Below are 24262 nucleotides of genomic sequence, written 5' to 3'. Positions count from 1 at the left end.
TTGGTCCCACATACATAGGTCATGCCCCAAAAATCTTCTCCATAGGAAGATCTAACCGTTCAAATTTTTTGTTGTAAAATGGATGAACTGCACCCATCAAGCAATCCGTAAACAAACAATTTAATCAGAAGCCTGATTCATCCCCAATATTTTTGTTACCAGTTTGAGTTTATCGATACAAGACCAAATTACAAAGCCCAAAGAACATTAAGGAAATCGGTATTGGCACTGTGAGATCGAGACCATTAATAATATAGTCATCATGAGATGATCCATTTGATGTTGGTCCCATCCCGAATGGACATCCCTTGTGTGGGATGAAAAGACTTCAAAAATCAACAGTTCAGCTTTTCTTGATGAAACCGAAACGAGACTTGGAGGATCAAAGGGTTTAGGATCATCTGATCCAGGGCTTGTCTTGGCCGGCCTTATGAATTCTCTTCGGATCAACGGCCTCATTGTTTTCCATAAGTTCAATGGTCTTGATTGCACATACGTGTCTTGTGAGACCCTAGAATCGATCTCCACCATTAATCCCATCAGTACTGTTCTCACACTAGCATGCTAAATTTTAAGTCATTCCCAAAAGAAAAATGATATTCCTTTTGTTTCCCTCCTCTTAATTTTCTAGAAAAAACAAAGAAAAGAAGGTGGTAATGCAGTCATTCTTAGGAAAAGACAAACAAAAGGGCGTGAAAATGGTGGGAAAGAGAGTGGAAATCAAAATTAAAATCAAACCTTGCAAAAATAAGGTTCCAGGACCACCAAATTAGAAGCCAATGGTTTTTTGTGGGTCAACACAAGTCGACGAGATAAAAGCAAGGGAAATCGAACCAAGAAAAAAACGAAAACAATGATAAAAGTCCAAAACGTGCCTTGAAAGCAAACCACGAGTATGACATTTACGGAGCATTTTTGGTCAAGATAGAATTCCAACTTGCGTTTGGTGTGCTTGACTTCTCAGAAACTACACGACTCACCGACATCAATTTCTTCAATAAAATAACAAAGGGCCATGATATCTTGTACGCTTCTATATTATTCATCAAACTCCTATGATTTGTTAATAGTAATAGAGCAGATGACGCATTGGGAGTGACGATTCAAAGATGACGTCTTGGTGAGATTCATCTCCCCCTACCTCTTTTTCCTACCACTTTCCATCAAATCAAACACGACCCAGTTTTTTTATATATCTCTCCCCTTTCCCTTGCTTTCTCTCATTCCATTTTGAGCCTACCCAAGAGATATTTGATTGGTTTTTTGCTAGTTACAGGAACTCTGCCGGAATTTTACTAAGTCTTTAAGATTATTAACATGGAATCCACATGGGTCAATACCACCCTTAGCATCGACCTCAACAGCAATCCTCTGGGGTTTCCAGATGAATCTCAGATGAGCTCACAAAGCAATTTAATGGATATTAGGAAGAAATTTTCGCCCAAACAAGAGGTGGGTACATAGAAAAATTTCTCCTTTTGCTTGTTTTTGCTCTTTCCCAATCTTGATTTTTACAAACATGCTTGAACAGAGAGTTCTAATTGAATTTTGTGTAGCATTTAAGCATAGAGTTGTAATTGAATTTTGTGAATGATTTCAGGCTAGTGTTTTGGAGGCAGAGTTGAGTCGAGTCAGTGCAGAGAACGAGAAGCTGAACAAGATGCTGAGTGACATGTGTGAGAATTTCTCACTTTTGCAGAGTCAAGTGGTAGATTTGAAGAGCAAGAGTATTGAGAAGGTCAGAGAGGCATCTGGGTCTCCATCAAGGAAGAGGAAGGATGAAAGCCACGATAATAATAACAACAGTAATGGGATTAGTGGGAGTGCGAATTACATTTATCCCATTGAGAGCAGCTCAAGCGAAGATTCGTGCAAGAAACCTTGTAGAATTGCCAAGACAAAGACCTCCAAGGCCTATGTAAGAACAGATCCTTCAAGCACAAGCCTGGTAAGTACAAAAATTTCTAATTATACTAATTAAAACAGCTTTAGAAATGATATATACTCAATGGATTCCAATGCCCCAATTGCAAACAAGATTATAATCCTATTTACAAATAAGTCCAATTTGGTGGCATCCAAAGAGGCCTTAAAGTGAATGCTTTTGAAATTTTGCCTCTGTACTCTTTTTAACTTATTTCAGTTCTTTGTTTTGTATAGGTGGTGAAAGATGGATACCAGTGGAGAAAATACGGTCAGAAAGTTACCAGAGACAACCCATCTCCTAGAGCTTATTACAAATGCTCCTTTGCACCTGTTTGTCCAGTTAAAAAGAAGGTATGAACCCCCATAAAATCTATCTCCACGGTCTATCTCGTTTACTCTACTTGATTGGTTTCTGAGGTGTTCTTTTTTTGCCATTTTCTTGCCTCAGGTTCAGAGAAGTGTTGATGATAGATCAATCTTGGTAGCCACATATGAAGGGGAGCACAATCACCCACACCCTTCACTAGCCAATGCGCCCAATGGTTCAAGCCAAAGTGGAAGTTGTGGCTCGGTCCCTTGCTTGGTCTCGGTCAGCACGTCGAGCCCTAACATTACACTGGACTTGACCCAATTCAAGTCAGTTCAGGAGGCAGTGAAACCTCATCAGGAGATCAAGTTGTCAGAATTTCGACAATCACTAGTCGAACAGATGGCTTCTTCCTTGTCACAAGATCCCAATTTTACAACGGCACTTGCGGCTGCCATTTCTGGAAGGTTTTCCCACCCTCCTCCAGCTGAAAAATGGTGAAAAGATGAAAATTGAAATGTAAAGGCTGATGTAAATAGAATTTTGCAAGAAGGAAGCTGAATTGTAATTTGGATTTTGATACTTCATCCCGTGTTACTTTGATTTTAGTAAACATCCAAACACACTCTCCACTAACAGGAACTATCATCTTTGGCTTAAAGTCATGGGGGCACACCACTCGATCAGATATTCTGATTTTAACAGTCCTAAATTCTAAGAATTTATAAGTCGATCCATCGCCCAAGGATATAATATATGCCCTCTCCTAGAATGTATCAAAATAAGAGTATGGAGCGTATATCAATTGAGCAATTAAATTATAGAGTTCAATTATATCAAGAAACGAATCTATTTATGGAGATTGTGAGTATAACTCCACCCTTCTCGTTCTGTCATCAATTACCACCATTACCGTATTTACAGCACCATTGTCCAACTTATCAGCTCATGTCAGATAATCCCTATGTGACTGTAACCCTTGTAATGATAACATTGCACACATTTCTCCCCAATCCTTCCAATGATCTTCCAATTGATCCTCATTACAAACAATAAATCCATGATCCAGGCTATCATCTCAATTAGGCCTACTCCGAGTCTCATTTGATAAGAGCACCTTCGACTTCTTTCAGTTTCAGTAGTGTATTCACTAGCTAGGTTGTTTTAAGAATCATTAAGAAAAGTAAGTAGTGTTAACCACAAGCTCAAAGGTTGAGCCCTTTAATGCCATTTTATATTAAGCCCATATCATTCCACAAGTTTTGAAAGTAAATAATTCAATTTTGGCTCTAGTACTAGTCTTGTGATGAACTGATTGATTGTGCTATCGCTTATTGCATATAGTCTTTCGATCGGAGCAGCGTTTGATCAATCGAAAATACCCTAATCGATTGTCTAAAGGATACTAAGATAAATTATACAGTGTATCGCGATAAATGTTTTCACATATATTTGAGTGTTTCACTCATTTTCCCTCAATTAATCTGAACTTCCTTTGATCGATCTACACATGGTTGGTCTTAGAAACAACGATAATGATGCGAGGAGTTAACAACCGGATGTGCTGCGACCTAGGGATCACCAAGTAGCTCTTTCACTTTATAGGGATTAGAAAGGCATATCATAATTCTTCTTTGAGGTGAGTGTGTTTTACTTCGAAATTAAACTAAACCATATAGAGATAGGACGTACGCGAATGTTACCTTATGACAAAACTTCATGAAACTTCACGTCCCAATAGAATCTCCATCAAGATTTCAAAAACTCACCAATTCATTCTTCGTTCTTCATTGATGATTGCTGCAACCACGACCGATACCACTTTATTAATTGGAGTAAATTCATTAGGCCTAACACGATCTACTCAGCATACATTGTACAAAAACTGGAAGCCACAAAATGAAGACACATGTTTACATGGTTCAACAAGATTCCCAACATCCACATGAGAAAAATTGTCTTCTACTATGAGCAAATAGCACAAGTGATTACGAAGAGATAATCGCCAATTACTTATCCCAATCCTTACATGCTCAATAAATCACCTGAGCTATCCTCATATAGTCATATCTAATAAAAAACATTGGTTGTTCCTCTTCTCTATGTGAAAGCTCTTTCATTTTCTGTTCTCTTTGCACAAGGTGTAAAGTGCCACATATTTTTCCTCTCTCTCTCTCTCTCTCTCTCTCACCAGGAAGCTACAGGGGTGTCCCACAGTTTTAGAAACTATCCAAACACACTCTCCTCTTTCCTTATTCTACTTTGTAAACCAAGCGAGTGATCATTTACGTAGAAACAAGACACTGATCCAAACATGAAAATTTATATGATTTAAGGGCCGTATAAACACTTATTCATCATCCCATCCTTGATATTTAATCCAACAGCATCCCTTCATTATATAAAAACATAGGGGGATGATTCCCATTAGAGATACACTGTCTATGTGTTAGGTATAGCTAAAATTACTCTTCTATTGACAGGTCAAAAGTACAGGCATTATGCATAGTCCGTAGTAAAGTTCAGATCCAGGAATAATTCGGCAAGGCATATGAGGGAATGTTTAAGAAGAGTTCGAGAAAATTTTGAAAAAGATGAATGTATTTTTCTATTAATAGCACACTTCTCTAATGCATATACATTTTCTTTTCCACATAAGACATAACAAAAGGTGTGCAATGATACTTAAGTGCATGTTGGTTGCAAGTTTGATTTTCACTACAGCATCTTTTCAAACAATTTTGAATTTCTCACTATATTTATAAACACTATATAAGGTAGTGACACATTATTAGTAAAATTCGTTTTTAACTCTAAAAATGTGAGAATTTTTTAAAGATTATATAACACAGATAAAATTTTTGTCTTCATTTACTGCGTGGCTGCTATGACATGCAAAAGGCCATCTGCGAAATGCCTTCTGCGGTGGACGCTAGCAAATCCCTTTCAGATTATGTAATTTTGTCTTCATTTACTGTGTGGGTGTGTGGCTGCTCTGACATGCAACAGGCCATCCGCGAAATGCCTTTTGCAATGGACAACAAATCTTTCGTAGTTGAAGCATGCGAAAAGAGGTGAAGATCATCGTCTTCAACCCGATAGAGGAAGAACACCGTCTTCTTTTATAAAATATCCTTAATCCACAGGGAAATAAGATAAAACCTTGAATCCACAAGAAAGAGAAAAACTTAAATGAGTTTATTCCATTGAAAAAATCTCCTTTCACATGCACCGTACATCTGCATTTAAGAGTTTCCAACTCAAACTAAGATAAACTCCATCTTTATGGATAAATTCTATCCCTAACCCAACTCTATCTCAAACTAACTAATAAAAGAGATAAAAACTAACTAAATAGATAAATACAATAAAACTAATAAAGAAAAAGAAAAATCTAAAGAGAACATAAACATTGTCCTACATCAAAATCCCAATCAGAAAATATTGTAGCTAAGATCTGATGTGGAATCTAGTAGGAAATGTGTATTTCAGTGATGACCCTCACCCACAGAATCAACAATCTGAGCGTACAGACGTGTATCACATGTAAGATGGGACTGATGAGTGAGTGAGTAACTAATAATTTTGAGGTGGAATTCTCCATCATATTCACACCAAAAGTGTGTTCCATTTATTTTATGCTTGTCGGAAGGAAATATCTTCTAAGAGAAGCATCATTTTCATTACTCTATTTCTTTTGACATGTAAATTTTTTTTATAAAAAAAAATGGGGGTAAAATTCGTTTTACTTTATCTTTGGATGTAAAATGGGCGTAAAATGTGCTATTTGCAAGATTGAGGATTCAAAAAATCGGCCCTAAAAGCATCCGATGAGGGCGCATGGAATCAATTAATGGCGATAGGGCAAACTAGGCTGGTCCACAAAATTCATGGACCTGATCAAAGTACATAAGGCAGTGGGTCCATGTCATGCATGGTCAATTTCCTTGGTGAAAATGACGCTCGCCCCAAAAAATAATTCCAAAATAAAATAATTGATCGGATGGTCAAGATCATTTAACAGATCTACACTGTCCCACCGACAGTCAGCATAATGGACGGTTCAGATCATCAGACTCGGCAGCAGATGTAAGTTGATATCAGGACGAAACCCCAATTAGTTTAAAAGTAGAACTACCAATCATCTCCCCTTCTCTTTTTGGGTTTTGGTGGTGGGTTTGGGATATAAAAATTAGTTGGAGTCATCAAACCACTATCTTTCTTAGTTATGGAGCCAAGTCTTTGCAATTGCATGTAGGAACAGATCTCGCTTCCAGTCAACTTTGTGCTATGTCGATACCTCTTTGACTTCAACAAATATTTTGTCCGCCGTAAAGAAAGACTGTTTTTTCATCAAAACGACAAAAGACTAACACAGCGTGCATCATGTATGACGTACCAACATTAATATCATCATCCATAAACTATTCCTTTCTATCATCTTCAATTAGGTTTTAAATTTCGCTCTTGGGTATAATTTCGGTCCTCACCGAAACCGAAATTTCTTATTTTATCGAAAATTTCTCCGAAATTGCTAAAATTTGGACAGAAATTTGATAAATTTCAGCAATTTCGGTTTCGGAACATTTCAGTTTCGGTCCTGACCAAAATCCGGCCGGAATTTAAAACCATGGTTGTATCAGGAATTTCACACAATTTATTTGGTATAATAGCTACGCCCTTTTAAATAATAAAGATGCTAAATAGGATTTATATGGTAGCGTTTAGCCTCGTTCCTAACAGCTACCTTTTGGCCCCTACGTGTACACATGGAGGTGATCTGAGACATTGATCGCACCAAGATCATGATTTGGGCCCATTTCGGTCCACTGCCCCTCCATCCAAACTTGGAAATGGAAAAAAGCAAGCAGAGAAACCAAAGGCATTATCTGTGTATGTTTTGTTATGGCTATTGATATTGGCTGGACCATGTTTTGTTAATTGCAATAACTCACCTTGTCTTTTATTTATTAATCAAAGGTTACTACAAATCCCAAAAAAACTCTATGCGGCCAATTTAAAAAGAAAAGACAAGGTGAGCTAGTGGAATTTTGGTAGTGCCAAAATCAGTAGCCATTGTTTTTTATATTTTTCGGGTAAGAAAGATATCCGTCTCTCCTACGTTGAAGTGGAAGACGAATAACAAGAATAAGAATAGAATCTAATTCTAGTATGAGTGTTCAGATTGACAGATTCGTGATGTTGAAAACCATATTCATAATCTTTATTATTTAAGTGATGTTAGGTGACTTACGTCATCATGCAAACGTAAGCTAATCCTTCATTTTTCCCTTTTCTATGGTCGGTCCCAACGTGTTCCAAGGGGCGTATTGAGTGAGACGGAGATTTTTCTCTTGGATCTTTCTAAGGTCTTGGTCTTTGGCATTACTCTTGAAAGAGAAAAACTTTTTGAAGCCTTTTTTTTGTCCCTAAGAAAAGTTGAACGCTGCCCAGTTTGGTTGCCGGAATTTTTTTGATTCTCGGTACTTTTGTGGGATTTCCTTAGGAAACCCACGTTTGGTTGGTAGGCCCAAACTAATCCCAGGAATCAAAATAACCCCACACAAAACCCTAGGAAGGAAAAAAAATACTCCCAGGAACAAAAAATAAGCTTGAGAAGAATTATTTTTTTCCCAACAGTTCAAGCAACCAAACAAAGCCCATAGTCCGGTCAACCAAACATAGGATTTTTATTTTACCTGGATACTCCTAGGACTTTTTTTTTCCCACTAATCTTCTTGGATTTTTTTCTCCCACATAAACCCCAGGAAAAAAAAAACCCGGCAACCAAACAGAGCTGATCTTGCGGTTTGATTCGAATGTTTTTACATTGCAGGGGGACCATAGAAAAATTGATCGTTAGGATTGCCCCCAAAGTTATTGTCTGCCTAATAGTAGAATCTCAAGCCGATCATTTTTTTAATATAGTACCATATATATATATATATATGTATGAGAAAACGGTTCCTACACACATGTGTAGATAAGTTATCTACACACTAGCTTAAAATACAGTAGGGGCCATATTATTTGAGTGATCCAAACCATTCATTTTTAAGGCCCTCACATAGATAGGGTGTCCACAAAAAATCAGATCCGTAGGATCATTCTAACCATTCGAACTGTGGAGGCAAAAAATGGACTAATTTGTGAAGGTTTAAAGACATCCATTTTACCTCCACAAATTGTAGGGTTGGGATGATCCTATGGATCTGATTTTTTGTAGACACCCCTATCTATGTGAAGGTCTTTAAAATTGATGGCTTGGATCACCCAACCAATGTGGGCCCCCATTGTATTTTAAGCTAGTGTGTAGAGAACTCTCTACACATATGTGTAGGAACCGTTTTCTCTCTCTCTCTCTCTCTCTCTCTCTCTCTCTATATATATATATATATATATATATATATATAGAGGAATAAGATTGTACGCTCGACCGTACCTAAAGTTAGGTACGGTAGAGTGCCAAATCACATGGGTCCCACATTTTTGGTGAGCATCTAAACCATTCATTTGCAAGGCCCCATCATAGATAGGGTGCATACCAAAAATCAGCTCCATAGGATCATCCTAACCCATCCATTTGTGGAGGCCAAAATGGACAGACAGTGTTTGTCCACAAATCTGCCCATTTTGGCCTCCAGTTTTGGAGGGGTTAGGATGATTCAATGGTGCTGATTTTTGGTATGCACCCTATCTATGATGGGGCCTTGCAAATGAATGGTTTAGATGCCCACCAAAAATGGGGGACCCATGTGATTTGGCACTCTACCGTACCTAACTTTAGGTACGGTCGAGCGTACAATCCTTTTCCTCATATATATATATATATATATATATATATATATATCACACACACACACACACTAGTGGGACACCCCGTGCGATGCACGGGGAGTGCGAAAAAATTATATTTGGCTTCTCATGATAGACAATAGAGAAACTACATATTACGGAAACCTTATAGATCGGAGGGTTGCGATCATCCCATCGAAATGATTTTGGGTGCACAACCTATTTGCGTCGTGGCCCATCAAATGGACGGCTTGGATCTTCCTATGGCGTTGACCGCAAATTTCATTTGAAAAATATGGGTGGGGCCTACAATTTGGCCTTAATGTTAATGCACGATCCACACCGTAGGATGATCGAAACCATTCATTTGATGGCCACAATGTAAATAGGTTGTGCCCCAAAAATCATTTCAATAATATGATCACAACTCTCCAATCTATAGAGGTTTCCGTAATATGCAGTTTTTCTTTAGATCGGAGGGTTAGGATTATCAAATGGAGGGTTTGGATCATGGGGTGGTGCGTACAATTCATTTTAAAAAATACAGGTAGGGCCTACCTTTGTTCAAAGATTTGAAGAAATTAATTTTTAAGCCCATCAAAATTTTTTTGAAAAATATGGGAGGGTTTGACCAAAACCCGCCCCGTACGGGTCCAGGTGACACGGGCGAGGTCAAAATGACCCGGGAAAATTTACGGGTCACGAATCTTAGACCCGTACCCGGGCCAAGAACTATACGAACCACATCATAGGTTGATCCAAACCGTCCATATGATGAAACACAACATCAATACATTGTGCCCGTAAAATCCTTTCCATAGGCTGATTCTAGCCCTCCAATCTATAGAGGTTTCCATACTATGTTGTTCCTCTGAAAGTGCTCGGAATTTATAAATATTTTTCAAGGTGTGCTGAATTCGTAATATCCTCTTAAAAATTACTCAGGAAAAGTAATTTTTTCGTAATTGTCATATTTCGAAACCTTTTCTTTGTAGTTTTTTCCGTAATTGTCATATACAGGTACCCGTTGTCCGTAATTTCCCTCTAAAACTTTACTAGTAATGATTATTATTGCTAGCTTCTTTGGGTACTTATTATTGCTAGCCATCTTTCAAGAAATAGTATTTCCGTGCAGTTTTTCACCACGTCTAATAAGACAAATCTCTGAACACATACAATTGCAAAGGATGGGCGAGACGTAGCCTTTGGAGATGGTGACTTGCAAATCATGATTTGATTATTATTGCTAGCTTTTTTGGGTACTTATTATTGCTAGCCACCTTTCAAGAAATAGTATTTCCGTGCAGTTTTTCACCACCTCTAATAAGACAAATCTCTGAACACATACAATTGCAAAGGATGGGCGAGACATAGCCTTTGGAGATGGCGGCTAGCAAATCATGATTTGCTTTTTCAAATAATGCCGAAAAATGGGTAGGACTGAAATTATGTGGCTTTAATGGGTGCCTTTGTTAAAAAGCATAAAGGAGGGGTAAGATTGAAAATATGTGGGTTGAATGGGTGCCTTTGTTAAAAACACCTAGAATAGTGGGACAACACGTGCTACGCACGGGTGCAAAAAAAAAACACCTAGAATACACCAACATCTTAGCTTACCAACATTTTTTTATCAAATATGTTTATTTTCAAGTTTGTGCTGCAGGAGTTGCAAGGCTATTGACAAAAGCATATCACCATAGTATAATTATGGAAATAACCCAAGGTCCTAGTTTTAATTTAACCCAAAATAAATAAAGAAACAATTAGCAAAACTCGCATAACCGATGTACGGACCACATCATCGGTTGATCCAAACCGTCCATGTGATGGAACACAATAGAAATAGGTTGTGCCCATAAAATCATTTCCATAGGCTGATCCTAGCCCTCCAATATATAGAGGTTTCCATAATATGGTGTTCCTCTTAAATCAGATGGTTAAGATCACCCTATAGATTTTTTTATTAAAAAAGCATAAAGGAGGGGGGTAGGATTGAAATTATGTGGCTTTAAAGGGTGCCTTTGTCAAAAAGCATAAAGGAGGGGGTAGGATTGAAAATATGTGGGTTGAATGGGTGCCTTTGTTAAAAAAGTCAAAAAAGTGATGTGAAATTCTCATAGAATTTTGGGAGAAATTCAAATAATTCTCTTAGTTTCCCTTCCTCTATATTATACAGAAGAGAAAGGGAGAGAATTATTTGAATTTCTCCCAAAATTCTATGAGAATTAGACATCACTTTTTTTACCTTTTTTAACAAAGGCACTCATTCAACCCACATATTTTCAATCCTACCCCCTCCTTTATGCTTTTTAACAAAGGCACCCATTAAAGCCACATAATTTCAATCCTACCCCCCTCCTTTATGCTTTTTTAATTATGGAAACCTCTATAGATTGGAGGGCTAGGATCAACCTATGGAAATGATTTTACGGGCACAACCTATTGATGTTGTGTTCCATCACATGGACGGTTGGGATCAACCTATGATGTGACCCGTACAGTTCTTTGTCGGCCCGTGTATCGCACGGGATTTTTTACTAGTATATATCTATATACTATATAGCAGAAGAGAAAAAGGAGAAAAGTATTTGAATTTCTCCCAAAATTTTATGAGAATTACACATCACTTTTTTAGACTTTTTTTAACAAAGGCACCCATTCAACCCACATATTTTCAATCCTACCCCCTCCTTTATGCCTTTTAACAAAGGCACCCATTAAAGCCGCATAATTTCAATCCTTCCTTTATGCTTTTTTAATTAGGGATACCTCTATAGATTGGAGGACTACGATCAGCCTATGGAAATGATTTTACGGGCACAACCTATTGATGTTGTGTTCCATCACATGGACGGTTTGGATCAACCTATGATGTGGTATGTACAGTTCTTTGTCGGCATGTGCATCACACGGGGTTTTTTACTAGTATATATGTATATATACATATATGGGGAAACGTTTTCTGCGCGATACGTCATATAAGTTATCTGACAAGAGAAGAAGCGGAATAGCCGTCGTTTTTTACTTCTCGCCCTTCTTTCCGTTAGCAAGAGAGTAGCAGATCCTCCCATATTTCCAGGTTTTTGAAATCTAAGGAAGCAGAAGAGATTTTTAAAACCTGAATTTCTCACTTAAAATCCAAGAAAACGCTGTCAGCACAGCATACAACAGCTTGATCATGAAGCCTCTTTTTCACTTCTTTCAAACTAAAAACCTGGATTCTAAAATCCGCGTATCCAAACGGCCCCTAAATGATCAACTACGGAATATTGTCATTCACAAATTGTCATTCCCCTTTGTGATAGTGATCAAAACATGACTATCTGATTCAACCCAAACTCTTTGGATCTCCATAGCTTTACAATTAACCAAGTGTTTCCAACAATGCTCTACATTCAGCCTCAATAGAACTCTTTCCATAGTAATGAGAGAAAGCTAGAATGACCATGGCTTTTATTATCACGAATGATGACTTCACCTCCATACTCACCTGGGTTTCTTTTGGATGCACCACAAGTATGTTTAGCTTTAGGGACTTGTTATGAGGTCTAATCCATGTTACACTAACACCTTTATGGCGGTTATGGCATCAATACAATCTGAATGTATATGACAGTATACACACAGTATACTCACACAGAGAGATCTCCCAAAGTAACCATCAGTTTTGAGGAGTTTTTTTTTAGTCAAATAAAAATTCAAATTGCTCAAAAACTCTTATGATGAAAATAATTTAAAAACTACATAGAACTTATAAATCTACATGATAAAAAATTATATACTTTATTTGGACGTGCTTGGCATAATTAAGCTAAGCCTTATAGTGTGAGTATTGGGAGAGCCCTTAATTGAGTATTCCACGAGAATAAATATAAAATATTAACCATAATATAATGATCTTATCCACCAGAGAATTAAAGATCTTATCTAATGATTTGGAGGCCCTGTCCATTTTTCAAAGATGATATGGATAGAGATAGCTAGTATGGGTCAAGGGACTGAACCAGATGAATTTCCCATGGAGAAGGGTCATCATCGGAGGCCCTATCCATTTTTCAAAGATGATATGGATATAGATAGCTAGTATGGGTCAAGGGACTGCACCAGATGAATTTCCCATGGAGAAGGGTCATCATCTTCAATGAATGTTAGTGATTACCGAGTATGTGTGATAAAGAATTAACCTCTTGAAATTGTATGTCAATAATTGAAACTTCTTGTAGAAGAAAATCATAGAGTAGTTCTTGTGAATGTTATATTTGAGTCTATGGTCCTCGATCTTGGAGTAAGTGTGGAACAGAAGGCAGATGAAGTATTCCAGAGGTAGTTTCTTCAAATTTTGACATTGCATCATCTACCATTGGAATCACGTACCTGGTCAGCTGGTCTCTTGTACAAATTAAGAGCATGCATTCTCTTGCTATCATGATATGGTTAGGAGAACTACTTTGATAAAATGATTGCTATGAATTTTGCGATGGAATGATTTTATGTAATGACACATTTGATTAATGATTCTTTTTATGAAGTGATATATTCGTCCCTGTCCAACCCCTCTAGTGTATTTATGCCTGCTCTTTATACACTACAAGGGAGTAAGTGGCCTAGAGAAGAAAGGGGGTAAATATGTCATTTCCTATTTTTTTTAAAAATAAAGTTCAAATAACAATGATTTTTAACCGTCACTAATTAATTAATTTAGCTATGGTTTTTAATCATTAGCAATAAAATCAATGTGCAATGGTCATTTTTGTTGCTATAAATCAATATCTAGCAACGGATTGTTTCTGTCGTGACAAAACAGAAATCGAATATAAAATAACATCGGCGAATTTTTTAAATGTATGGCATTGTTCAACTAATACTCTCGAAATGAGATGTTGATAATTGAAAATGACGATTACAACCTTCTCAATGACCACCACATAAGGATACTGCCAACTATTACCCATCCTGGGGATGAATTTGATATTTCTAGAAGGAACACACTTATAAAACGGAATTCTGTGCTGAAAATAAAGAGGAAGGTGAAGAAGACCGATGATTTTGACATTTTTACCAAAAATTTTCATCTTAAGTGGATCCGTGGTCTCTTCCTTCTCTTCTCGGTAGTTCCTCATATAAAATTATTAATTCTAGAAATATTGTAATATGGAGAACACAAAATTATTTGAAGCATGGGCAGAACTGGAAGTGTGGGGGTGCAACTCGGGTCGGGTTGAGGCCAACACGAATCCGACCCGAGGAACCATTTACTCAACCGAAACCCGACTTGACCCGAGTCCAACCTGACTCAACCTGATTTTTTAAGCTTTAAATGATAAAAAATTAAAAATTGTCTTGGGTCGACCCAAACCCGACCTTTTTTCGGGTTGAACCCGACCCGAGTTGCACCTCTATGGAAGCGCCCCTTGTTTTGCACTTGTAATGATAAAAGACCCTTTTCGAATTTCGGTTTTGCAAGCAACCCTCTTTCTAAAATATAGTCGGGTAAAGTTGAAAAGTTTTTTTTTTGTTTGATGAGGGTTAGGCAGACCCCCACTCGAGAGCACATATTGATAAAAAGAAGTAAAGTTGAAAAGTTAGTGAAAAAATGTGTCTAAAACATGTTTTAAACATTTTCATAATGCATTATTTTTGCATTAAAACATTTTTAACGGAGTAGTAAACGCAGCCGTACAAAACATTTTTTTTTCAACGAAACGTCATTTGAAATGGGGTTTTGCTCACTATGAGCGGGACATTAAATGGTGGGTCCAAGTGTCTGGGCACGTGCCACATTTAGAGTAGGCTGCTAATTAAGCGCATTGTATTTGTGGCCTTTTTTCCTGTTAATGTTAAGGCCCGTTTGGATGCCGAGAAGATTTTGATTTGGATTTCTCACATTTGCAGCCCATTTTGTGTTGTGATTTGGATCCGGATCAAGTCCTTGGTTTTCCAAATCAGTGACTGACTGAAAAAAAATAGATTTCCAAATATGCTGTGGAAATAAGTAATTAGAAATCCACATATCTGGCAGTTTTCTTCACCCTCTTTGCTCCTCAACCTCTCCCCTCTAGTAGGAAATACCCTCTTCCCTCTCTTTCCCCTCACCATGAGCTGGCTGATCACTTCACTTTGTATTCAAGACTCAATTATGAATCCAAATACAAAATATCAGGTATTCAAACGGGCCCTTAGTTCACTCAGTAAGCATCAAGGTGGTTGGCTTTCTGTCCTATTATAAAAAAGCATATGTTATCCTCTCAACCTAATTATCATTTCTTCTCTTTTGGTGCTTTTAGCACTCACCAAAGCAGCCGTGTTGCACGTTTACCCCTTATATTCAGCAACATTGGGCCCACCTAAATGACAAAAAGAAGAGAGAAAGACGCGCTTTCGTTTCCACACTGATATAAAAGGAGTGCACAACATTGAAGTCACTCGATTTCGTGTGCTCAGAAAGCTACTTGCTGACCTTAAACGAGATTAGTTCCTGAGTGTTGTTTGGTTAATATTTTAAGAGAAACCTTGTCGGCTTCAAAAACTTCAATTGCAAGAGTGTTTGTTTTTTTTTTTTTTTTTTTTTTTCACTGTTTGATTTTCTTATAAAAAAAAGGAAAAAGTAAAGAAACGAGAATCTATTTTCCTTTCTATTTCCTTGCATCCAAACAGGAGCTAATGCTCTGTTTGGTTGCTGGAAGTTGGGTGGGGAATTAGGAGAAGAAGGAGTTTAAGGGGAGAAGAAGATTAGATTGAGAGAAGAATAGTAGAAGATTGACCCGTTGTGTTTGGTTGCGCGACAATCTGCGAGAAGATTAGCAGAAGATGTAAGGGGCCATTACCAAAATGGAGGGTGGAAGAGAGAGAAAAGAGAATAAGACAAGAACTTCTTGAGATCTTCTCCTCAAATTTCATCATGAAAGAAGATTGGGGGGGGGGCATCTCTGCCACGTAGGATAAAAAGTAATAATGATGTCTAGAAGTTGTCTAGTAGTCAAAGGTCTAAATGGCAACCAAACATGCTTTGGGGAGATCTTTGGAAAATCTCAAGCATTTTAAACTCCTAAATTCCCCCCAAAATGAGCAACCAAACATAGCATAAGAGAATTACCATGAAAAAACCAATGGTTTTGCTTCTATTCGTGGTAGGCTAAATGAGGCTCCATCGGTCAATGGCCTAGTGTCATCAGATCCAGGTTTATCAATGGCATCTGGCTGAACTTATGGTTTCCTTAGGACCAAAGGTTCCGATCACATACATGGGCAGAATTGGGGCCTAATAAGTGTCTTTTAGGAAGGAGTATAAAGATGAATCTTTTTTATCACTAGTAAAAGTGCACGCGAGTTGCAAGTGAAACTAAGGTATTAAATAATAAAATTTAGTAAAGACTTGCTTCCTAGAAATTTTCAGTTATATTAATAAAATCACAATTCAAATAAGAAGCATTCTAGTAAACGAATAGATTCTACTCTTCAGTTGGCACGATCCATTTATGCACTAATCTTATCCATGCCGAAGATTCTACTCGTCAGTAGGCATCCATTTATGAACAAATTTTGTCACTGAATCCTCTGGAATCCTTAAAAGACTGTCTGGGCCACTGCTAATGACAGCAAAGGCATCACTGGCTTTTTGCAAAGGCACCACCTTCAGTTCAACATTAAGAATAGAAAGCAGTACGATTATCATGCATGTGCGGTAGGCAATAGAGCAACCACCCATAGAAATTATGATCAAATAAAACCTGATCCCATCTCCAACCGGTTCCATCTCCAACTGGTTTGCCACTTCTTGAATATCAAAAACTTTGGCCTTCACCCTTCACCGATTGATTTCACCATACCACTCCAGATCTGTCGAACAACAAGAAATAAATCCCCAATTCCCCTACAAGCTCCTCATGAAAATGAAAATGAAAATGAAACAGACAACAACATCTCATTTTATTTTTTATTATATCATCATTTCATTATATTGCTTACATTCATCCTATTGGATACATCGATTGACATGCCAGTGTCATGTAGTTAATGTTATGCAAGCAAGAATGCACATGCAGGTCTATTTGTATGCCCACAGTTAAAACAATTAACAAACAAAGAAGTGAGAATCTTCATTAGTTATTGCTTTATTAGGTACTTTCTTCAACTATTACTTGATCAGGTGCTTCTTCCGACTGCTGATATACTTGCCGAAGTCTATTCAGAAGTTGTGGATCTTGGCAAACCTTGCACCAGAATAAAGCCCAAAAAACAATATTAGATTTTGAAAAAGGTGGGTTATCAAAGAACTACTTGTTAACTTACCAACTTCTCCAAAAGCTTAAGCTGTTGGAGAAAGGCGTTATTTATCTTTATACTTTAACACTCCCCCGCACGTGTGGCCCACTTGGCAAACACGTGGCACATGTGGTCCCACTTTGGGCCGACCATCACATGTGGATTTTTGCTATCAGGGAGGTTTGAACTCGAGACCTTTGACTCTGATACCATGTTAACTTACCAACTTCTCCAAAAGCTTAAGCTGTTGGAGAAAGGCGTTATTTATCTTTTATACTTTAACACTACTAATTCAATCAACCATTACAACATATTTATTCCTGTGCTTCATTTATCTTTACTACTCAAGAAAAACATTGTTGAACCTGCAACATGAATTACAAGATAATGAATTTACTATCCACTTTCCAAAAATTTTGGCTTTATGTGTTACAAGGGATGCAAATTAACATTATGGTCTTGAATAACATATGGACCTCCCAAATCTTCTTTTCCCTCTCCAGATATCCTTTTTTTCACTCATTAGATGGGTGATGCTAGCTCAATCACGATAATGGGATCTCATAATATCAATTCAAATTTAAATTGGGAATTTAGAAAATGGTATGAGATGGGCTGCAAGGAACAATGTTGGTCCCTGGACATTAGCTCCCGTTGTTAGTGAGATTGTTGGTCCCTGGACATTAGCTCACGTTTCTTTCTTCATGCCCCCCCTAGGAGGCTAGGATAGCTATCAACATGTTGGGTACCCATGGGAAATGAGAGGAAAGTAGAATAAGTACTGACCCAGTTTATCATTTCATTCCTTTAATAAATTTCTATATTGTATTTAAAAAGAAAAAATGAAAAAAAAAAAAAAAACGTGAGATGAATTTTGGTGTTACTTCTATTTTGGAAGTCATAAATTATTAGGAAAGTCTTCTAGGGTCTTGTTTAATGAATGATATTAGCCTATGATGGATGGTGGAGATCCAAAGCAGGTTAATTTAGGAGTATTGAATTGTCTTATTTTGTTTGGCACCCAATAAAGACAGTAGAAGAACAATTCATAACATGGCATGATGTGCAGATAGGATTTAAACATATGATGTTAGAGAGAACAGTAGATTAATCACATAAATAGCTATACAAAAGCTACTTGCCACAGCGTAAGCTAAGTGATATAGGAGTACTGTTGGTTTACATAATATTAGCTCCTCATAACAAAAAGTTGCATGCTTCTACTTGATTACAAGAAGAAACAACATACATGAAGGACCTTCATATTGCATAGACGGGAAATATGTCTCACATTTGTGGGGAACATATACTTCATCAAGTTCTCTCCATGCATTGTGAGCTGCCATAAATCTGAAATAAAATTCAACCATCTCAGCAATGTTTGTAAAGTACACAACACAGCAAAAACAAACCTAAACATTTATCCTAAAGTTATAGTATCTAAATTCGACTCACTATAATTTCAAGATATCAATCCAGCCATTCAATGGCAGCTGAAATATTGCCATGTTCTTTTGCCATCACAACCTTCCTCTTGTCGATTACCTGAAAGAGAAAGGCCTTAGAACGTCCATTCACATTCACAAAATTTCATGAAATAAGAACATCAAGAAAACATAGCTGTATCAGAAAATTAAGCATGATTGTATTGGGTTTTTGGTACTAATGGTGTTTTCTATTTTATTTTTCTAGAAGTCCAGAAAAGTAGTGTTTCAAAGGGAGGTTTAGGCAAGAAAGTTTACTCATTTACAGTGTTTCTTTGTGTTTGTTTTGTTAATAGCAAGAATATAGTTTAGAAGTTGCCTCGAAGCTAGAAAATCAGTATAAAGTTTGACTTTGAGTGCAAGTTGAAGTTAGAAGGCAAGGGCCATTGAACGGAAGTTTCGTATAAATTGGACACTACAGTATGATATTCATTTTTTAATGCACGAGGAATTTTTCTTTTGTAAGAGAGGTTCAAGAGGAGATTTGGATTTTCTTCCTATTCCTGCTGCCACTTGTTGAATTTTGCAATTCAATTTCATTAGCAATCCAACCGGCATCAAGCCATGTTAAACATACAATATACAGCCTTGTTTTGTCTTCAATGATAGGATGAAATCCGGTTATATCCATGTGACACATGTGGACCCATCTTTTTTTTGGTAAGTAAGCTAGGATTGCAACCTCAAAGGCTGAGAAACAAAGCATCAACCATTGTGCTACAAGTCCAACCCCTACCATGACCATCTTCGAGTCATCAATGGAAAGAAGATTAAATCATTATTTCTTAACAAATTTGCATCCCATCTCATATGGAATTTGAATGCTAGACATAAAAGATATTTTCAACATATTCATAGTTCCAAAGAAAACCCATTTATCATGATCATTTACCATGATCTTCCCCTCAAATCATGTAGCAATTCCTAAGAACCACTGTCAAAATTATCAATATAGAACATAAAGCATGTCACTACTAATAGCGTCAAGTTAACTTTACTCATAGCGCTTTGACTTTCCTCTATTTTGGCCAAGTTAGCTTTAATGTACTCTCCAAAGTAGTCCCTTGTACTTACCATCTTGGCCTTTTCTTCTTTCTAATATATTCGCCACCATTTTCCAAAAAAAAAAAAAAATAGCATAAAGTTGCAAATTGGACAGGTAGATTATACTTTTGAAGAGAGAATCTCAACGGCTAGAGAAGGAAGATGCTCTGGAAAGGGTGGAAATGCTCTGCAAATCGTGAGTCAACAGCCTTGGTAGGCACTTAGCGAGAAGCGAAGTTTGCACACATCATTGCCTATTCTTGGACAGTTGAAATTTTGTTTTATTGTTTTCTATTAAAAAGAAAACCATGTAAAGTTCACCTATATTATATATAGGGTCCTCTGGTATTTCTTTTCGCTGTGTTAGGAGACCGGCCAATGGGGTGACCGACCATCTTGCTAGAAGGGGTGTTCATCTGGAAGCCTTGGAGCAATGTGATTTTCTTCTTCCTTGATTGTTCTGCCTCGTCTACTGTACTTTTTTTCTTCACTTGTACATAATGTACTTCTTTGACCTTCTCGGTCCAATATATGAATGAAATTTAGACCATTCAAAAAAAAAAATATATATATATATATATATAAAGGTCACCGATTCAAATTCCACATCTGAATCGCGAACAGAAAGGAGATTTACAACATGTTTAAAGTTCAAAAGAAAACCCATTCATCATGATTTTTCCCTCAACACATGCGGCAAATCTTAAGAACCGCACTCAAAAGTGTACCAAAATCTTAACCACCGCACTCAAAAGTGTTAATTGGGCATAGAGGAAAGATACCTTCATAGGGAGATCATTTCAGTTTATAATATTTATGTATATTATATACATATGCAGATCAGAAAACTGATACTTACAGAACCTTATCAGCAGAGACAGGCCTTGATTCATCTTTTTTCTTTTCATTTTTTATTGTCACCTTTCCACCCTGGTGGGAAGATACCATTGTCTGTAAGCCAACCTAAATTTGACAAAAAGGTAACACTATTCCATGCTTTTAGCCACACTATTCTTCCATGTTTTTATCTTTGAAATGGTAATACTCTTCCGCGTTTTGAGCTAAATTACTAAATACATTTTGCATACTTGTATCATTTGTTTTCTTCTTGGTGGAAGTTGAAGCAACATTTTGCTATAAAGTAACTAATATCATATTGGTGTTTTTCAATTGTTATCCATACAAAATCAATGTTTTTATGCTTGCATCAGCCCCTTCCCATATTTCCTGCACAGGAGATATGTTTATAGCCTTTAGCCAAGCAAGTAGACAAAGAAAAAGAATCTAAAAAGAGTTAAAGATGTGGAAATTACGTCTCCTGATCCTTCAATAAACTACATGAAACATCGTTTTGAGAAATTTAACTCCTTGAGAGTCTCTTCCCATGTCCATTTTTCTTTATAAAGGTTAGTTCATTTCCTAATTATATTAAGTTAAGAGGGTTGGAAAATGTTTGATTTACTTGATCAAGTGGAGTATCCTCAGGGTGAGTATGCTTTTTCCACATCAGCCCATGATCCCTTTTCTTTGAACAACATCCCTTTGAACCCGCTTGAAGAATATTTCCAAATAAAAGGACCAAAATGCCAAACTAAGAACTCTGGGAGAAATCATGATATTTATGTGCAAAAATAAAGTGCTGATCATACATATATGCTAAATAGAACCAATGCAGATAAATGCATGAATTTTTTTGAATGAGGTGCTAAATGTGTTATATGCTTCTCTTTTCCCCTTTTTGGGGGGTGTATAATACATTTAGTCAATGCAGGCACTGTGGGTCACGTGACCCACAATGACTGCTTGCATAATACATTTAGTTAAAGTACCCATGCATAATTCAATGCATGGCAAATTGTTAGTATTACGCATGCATCTCACATCAGTATAATTCTCTTCGAGGCAATTAGGAGGCCCTAGTTTGTAAGATGGACTCACCAACCCTTATACTGTCTCAAAATGTCTTCTAAAGAGATCCGAGATAATCCTTTGTTCCACAGCCCTGGGGCCACTGTAAAGGGTGTTGCTGCATGTCTCTAGATTAATTAAAGTGGGGGTATCTAAGAAATCTATTGACATGTTAAATGGTAAATAAAAGGTAAGCCTCCATTGTTCAATAACAAAAAAAACTCACCATTAAATCCTCCAGAACTGCCTGGTTATCCTCAAATCAGATTCCAAGAACACCCTGAATAAGAAAAATTCATTTACAAGATGAATATTATATAGGGAAAGCAATGGGAACAGATAATACTCATTTCATACAAATAATAGGACGAAAAACCCAGAAAAAACATGGAACTCAAAACATAGCACAAATCGATTCGGGAAAGAGAAAGAAAGAATAATAACATTTTCTAAACTGAATAGAGAGAATGGTTTGGAAAACAAGAGAACAAAGCCTAGTTCCAGGCATTTACGCAAAACCAAAGACAAATGAAGCAAGAAAAGAAAATGAAACAATAATAATCCTACAAAATAAAATGAAATAAAAATAAGCTCACAGAACTTAGTCGAAGCCAACCATATTCTGTATGTCCCAGAAACCTAAAAATCTTGGATGCTTTAGACGGAAGGAAAGAGCGTCGAGGCCAAGTGCTGCGATTTCGACAATTAAAAAGCTACATTTGTTGCTTTGTGGGAGGGAGTGAAAGCGGTGGAATGGGAAAGAAAGGATATGGATTACAGATGGCGTGTTTTTTTGTACTTATCTTCAGAGGCAAGGCAGCAAGGAAATGGCATAAATACCCTGACGATATTGGACGTAGCTGGAAGAAATGAGGAAGGAAGGGTAGGGAATTTTGACTAAAGGTGTAGTACTGAGGAGAGAAGAACCCGGCAGACGCAGAGGAAACCGTGATAAAGATTTTAAAAGTTCATTGGCTGAGAACAGCGGCAGTGTCAGGAGACAAATACGCATTGGTAGAGACGGACGATGATATTTGGACAGTTCTACGAGGGTAATTGAGGAGAGGAAATGACCAAAATGGGTTAGAGTTTAGACGCACGAGATTGATCTTAAGAAATAAGGGGAGAATCTAAGGTCATTGGAGCATGACACAGCTGGAGTTTTTAGAGAAGTTGGTTGACGAACTTTCACTTTCAGGCTTTAGGCTTTTAGAATAGTAGGGATAGGGATTTTTGCTTGAATAAATACTTAATTAACTACAAATTAACACAAAGACACATGGTTTACTAGTGAGTTTAGAGATTTTGTGGTCTTTTAACTTGGTTCTGTGAAGGGATGGGACCCATAAAAATGGGAGCAGGGATGTATTCCTCTTTCCATTTTCCAACAACAAAAATGATCATGACTCAGGGAACGTGGGCATATGTGGTTGGTGATCGTGGCCGTTGACCTAATGGGCCCTCACAGGGTGGTGACCTAGTAGTGGGTCCAGATCTGGCACCAAAGGGGCGCACTGAAAATAAAGGCTAAAAGAGATCTTAGGTCTAGAATCATTCGATGGTGGTAGCGTGCTACCAAGGGCAATAAGCCAGACTTATAATGGCCAATAATATTGCACGGGCTCATCACCGTACAAATGAGAACAGATCCCACTGTACACATAACAATAATCGTTCAAAAGGTTCTTCTCACTCGAGTAATGCCAAAGACTACGACTTGAGAACCCTCCCGATAAGAGAACCATCCTCTCGACCCCCCTTACAACACGTTTGGGACCATTAAAAGAAGAAGAAGGGTTAGCTTAGTTGCATGATGATGTAAGTTTCCTTACGTAAACAACAGGAGGCTTTGTACGTACCTGCTCTTTAATAATAAATTACATAAATCTGGTTTCCAACATCACGAATTTGAACACTCATACTAGGACTAGATTCCATTCTTCTTCTAAAAACTTAGGAGAGAGAGATATCTTTCATACCAGAAAATCTAAATAGAAGTAATTCAAACATATGTGAGAACAGGTGTCGTATTTTTCATGTTGTTGTCTAATTTGTGAGTTTCGAAATATTATGACGAACCATATTACAAACCAGTTTGACGTACTAGCTAGTTCCCAATATGATATGGGCAGGTAGTATAGGAAAAGACAAATAAAACTATAGAGGTGTCAAATACTTTTCAGAGTGCTATTCAGATCTTACTTTCTATATTTGGAATGTGATCTATTTCGAATATGAGTGTTCTAGGTCCTACTTAAGTTGTACACACTTAATTAAGGTTTTGGGTTAGGGAAGGGAAGAGGGGAGAAACTCTAGAAAGAGGAAAATCATCCTTGAAACGTAAGGGAGAAAATGAAATGTTGATTGTGGCTCTGAGTAGGGTTTTTAAATATTACAATTACAAAAATATCCCTCATGAGCAGAAATAAATGTGCCAAAATATAGTATTTTTGTACATTGGCGCCCTCAATTTGAATCTACGATGCTCCTGTAGGGAATTTAACCAAGTAGAACTCACGCCGTGCTCATTCCCTTA

At 37.2% G+C, this 24262-nt stretch overlaps 1 protein-coding gene and 1 long non-coding RNA gene across 5 annotated transcripts; one reads left to right on the top strand and one right to left on the bottom strand.

The window, feature by feature from the left end:
* The first annotated feature begins 1195 nt into the window (after window positions 1-1195).
* Window positions 1196-2815, top strand: LOC143878307 (putative WRKY transcription factor 40). The gene is made up of 4 exons (XM_077380609.1): window positions 1196-1452; window positions 1601-1948; window positions 2161-2277; window positions 2375-2815. The coding sequence occupies exons 1-4, from the start codon at window positions 1318-1320 to the stop codon at window positions 2732-2734; spliced, it is 960 nt and encodes a 319-aa protein (XP_077236724.1). The 5' UTR covers window positions 1196-1317; the 3' UTR covers window positions 2735-2815.
* A 13594-nt stretch (window positions 2816-16409) lies between these two features.
* LOC143878305 (uncharacterized) lies at window positions 16410-22661 on the bottom strand. Of its 4 annotated transcripts, none has more exons than XR_013250930.1 (7): window positions 22323-22661; window positions 21953-22006; window positions 21757-21854; window positions 18746-18835; window positions 18540-18640; window positions 17167-17238; window positions 16410-16864 (listed from the first exon to the last, which is right to left on the bottom strand). It is a non-coding gene; the product is annotated as an uncharacterized LOC143878305 (long non-coding RNA). The 4 variants fall into 4 exon arrangements; XR_013250929.1 differs by having other exon boundaries at window positions 21757-21844; window positions 22323-22658; XR_013250928.1 differs by lacking the exon at window positions 21757-21854 and having other exon boundaries at window positions 16410-16658; window positions 16756-16864; window positions 22323-22658.
* Window positions 22662-24262: the final 1601 nt, after the last annotated feature.

The sequence above is a fragment of the Tasmannia lanceolata genome, unplaced genomic scaffold (assembly GCF_043159265.1).
Source record: "Tasmannia lanceolata isolate RefF3 unplaced genomic scaffold, GAP_Taslan_0.1 ptg000006l, whole genome shotgun sequence".
In the NCBI taxonomy this organism is placed as follows: Eukaryota; Viridiplantae; Streptophyta; class Magnoliopsida; order Canellales; family Winteraceae; genus Tasmannia; species Tasmannia lanceolata.
Note: the sequence above shows the minus strand (reverse complement) of the source record. Positions and strands in the feature narration are given on the sequence as shown.

Coding starts and splice junctions, on each gene's coding strand:
- LOC143878307 (XM_077380609.1), top strand. CDS start 1,318: ATGGAATCCACATGGGTCAATACCACCCTTAGCATCGACCTCAACAGC. Junction 1,453..1,600: donor AATTTTCGCCCAAACAAGAG/GTGGGTACATAG, acceptor GAATGATTTCAG/GCTAGTGTTTTGGAGGCAGA. Junction 1,949..2,160: donor ATCCTTCAAGCACAAGCCTG/GTAAGTACAAAA, acceptor TGTTTTGTATAG/GTGGTGAAAGATGGATACCA.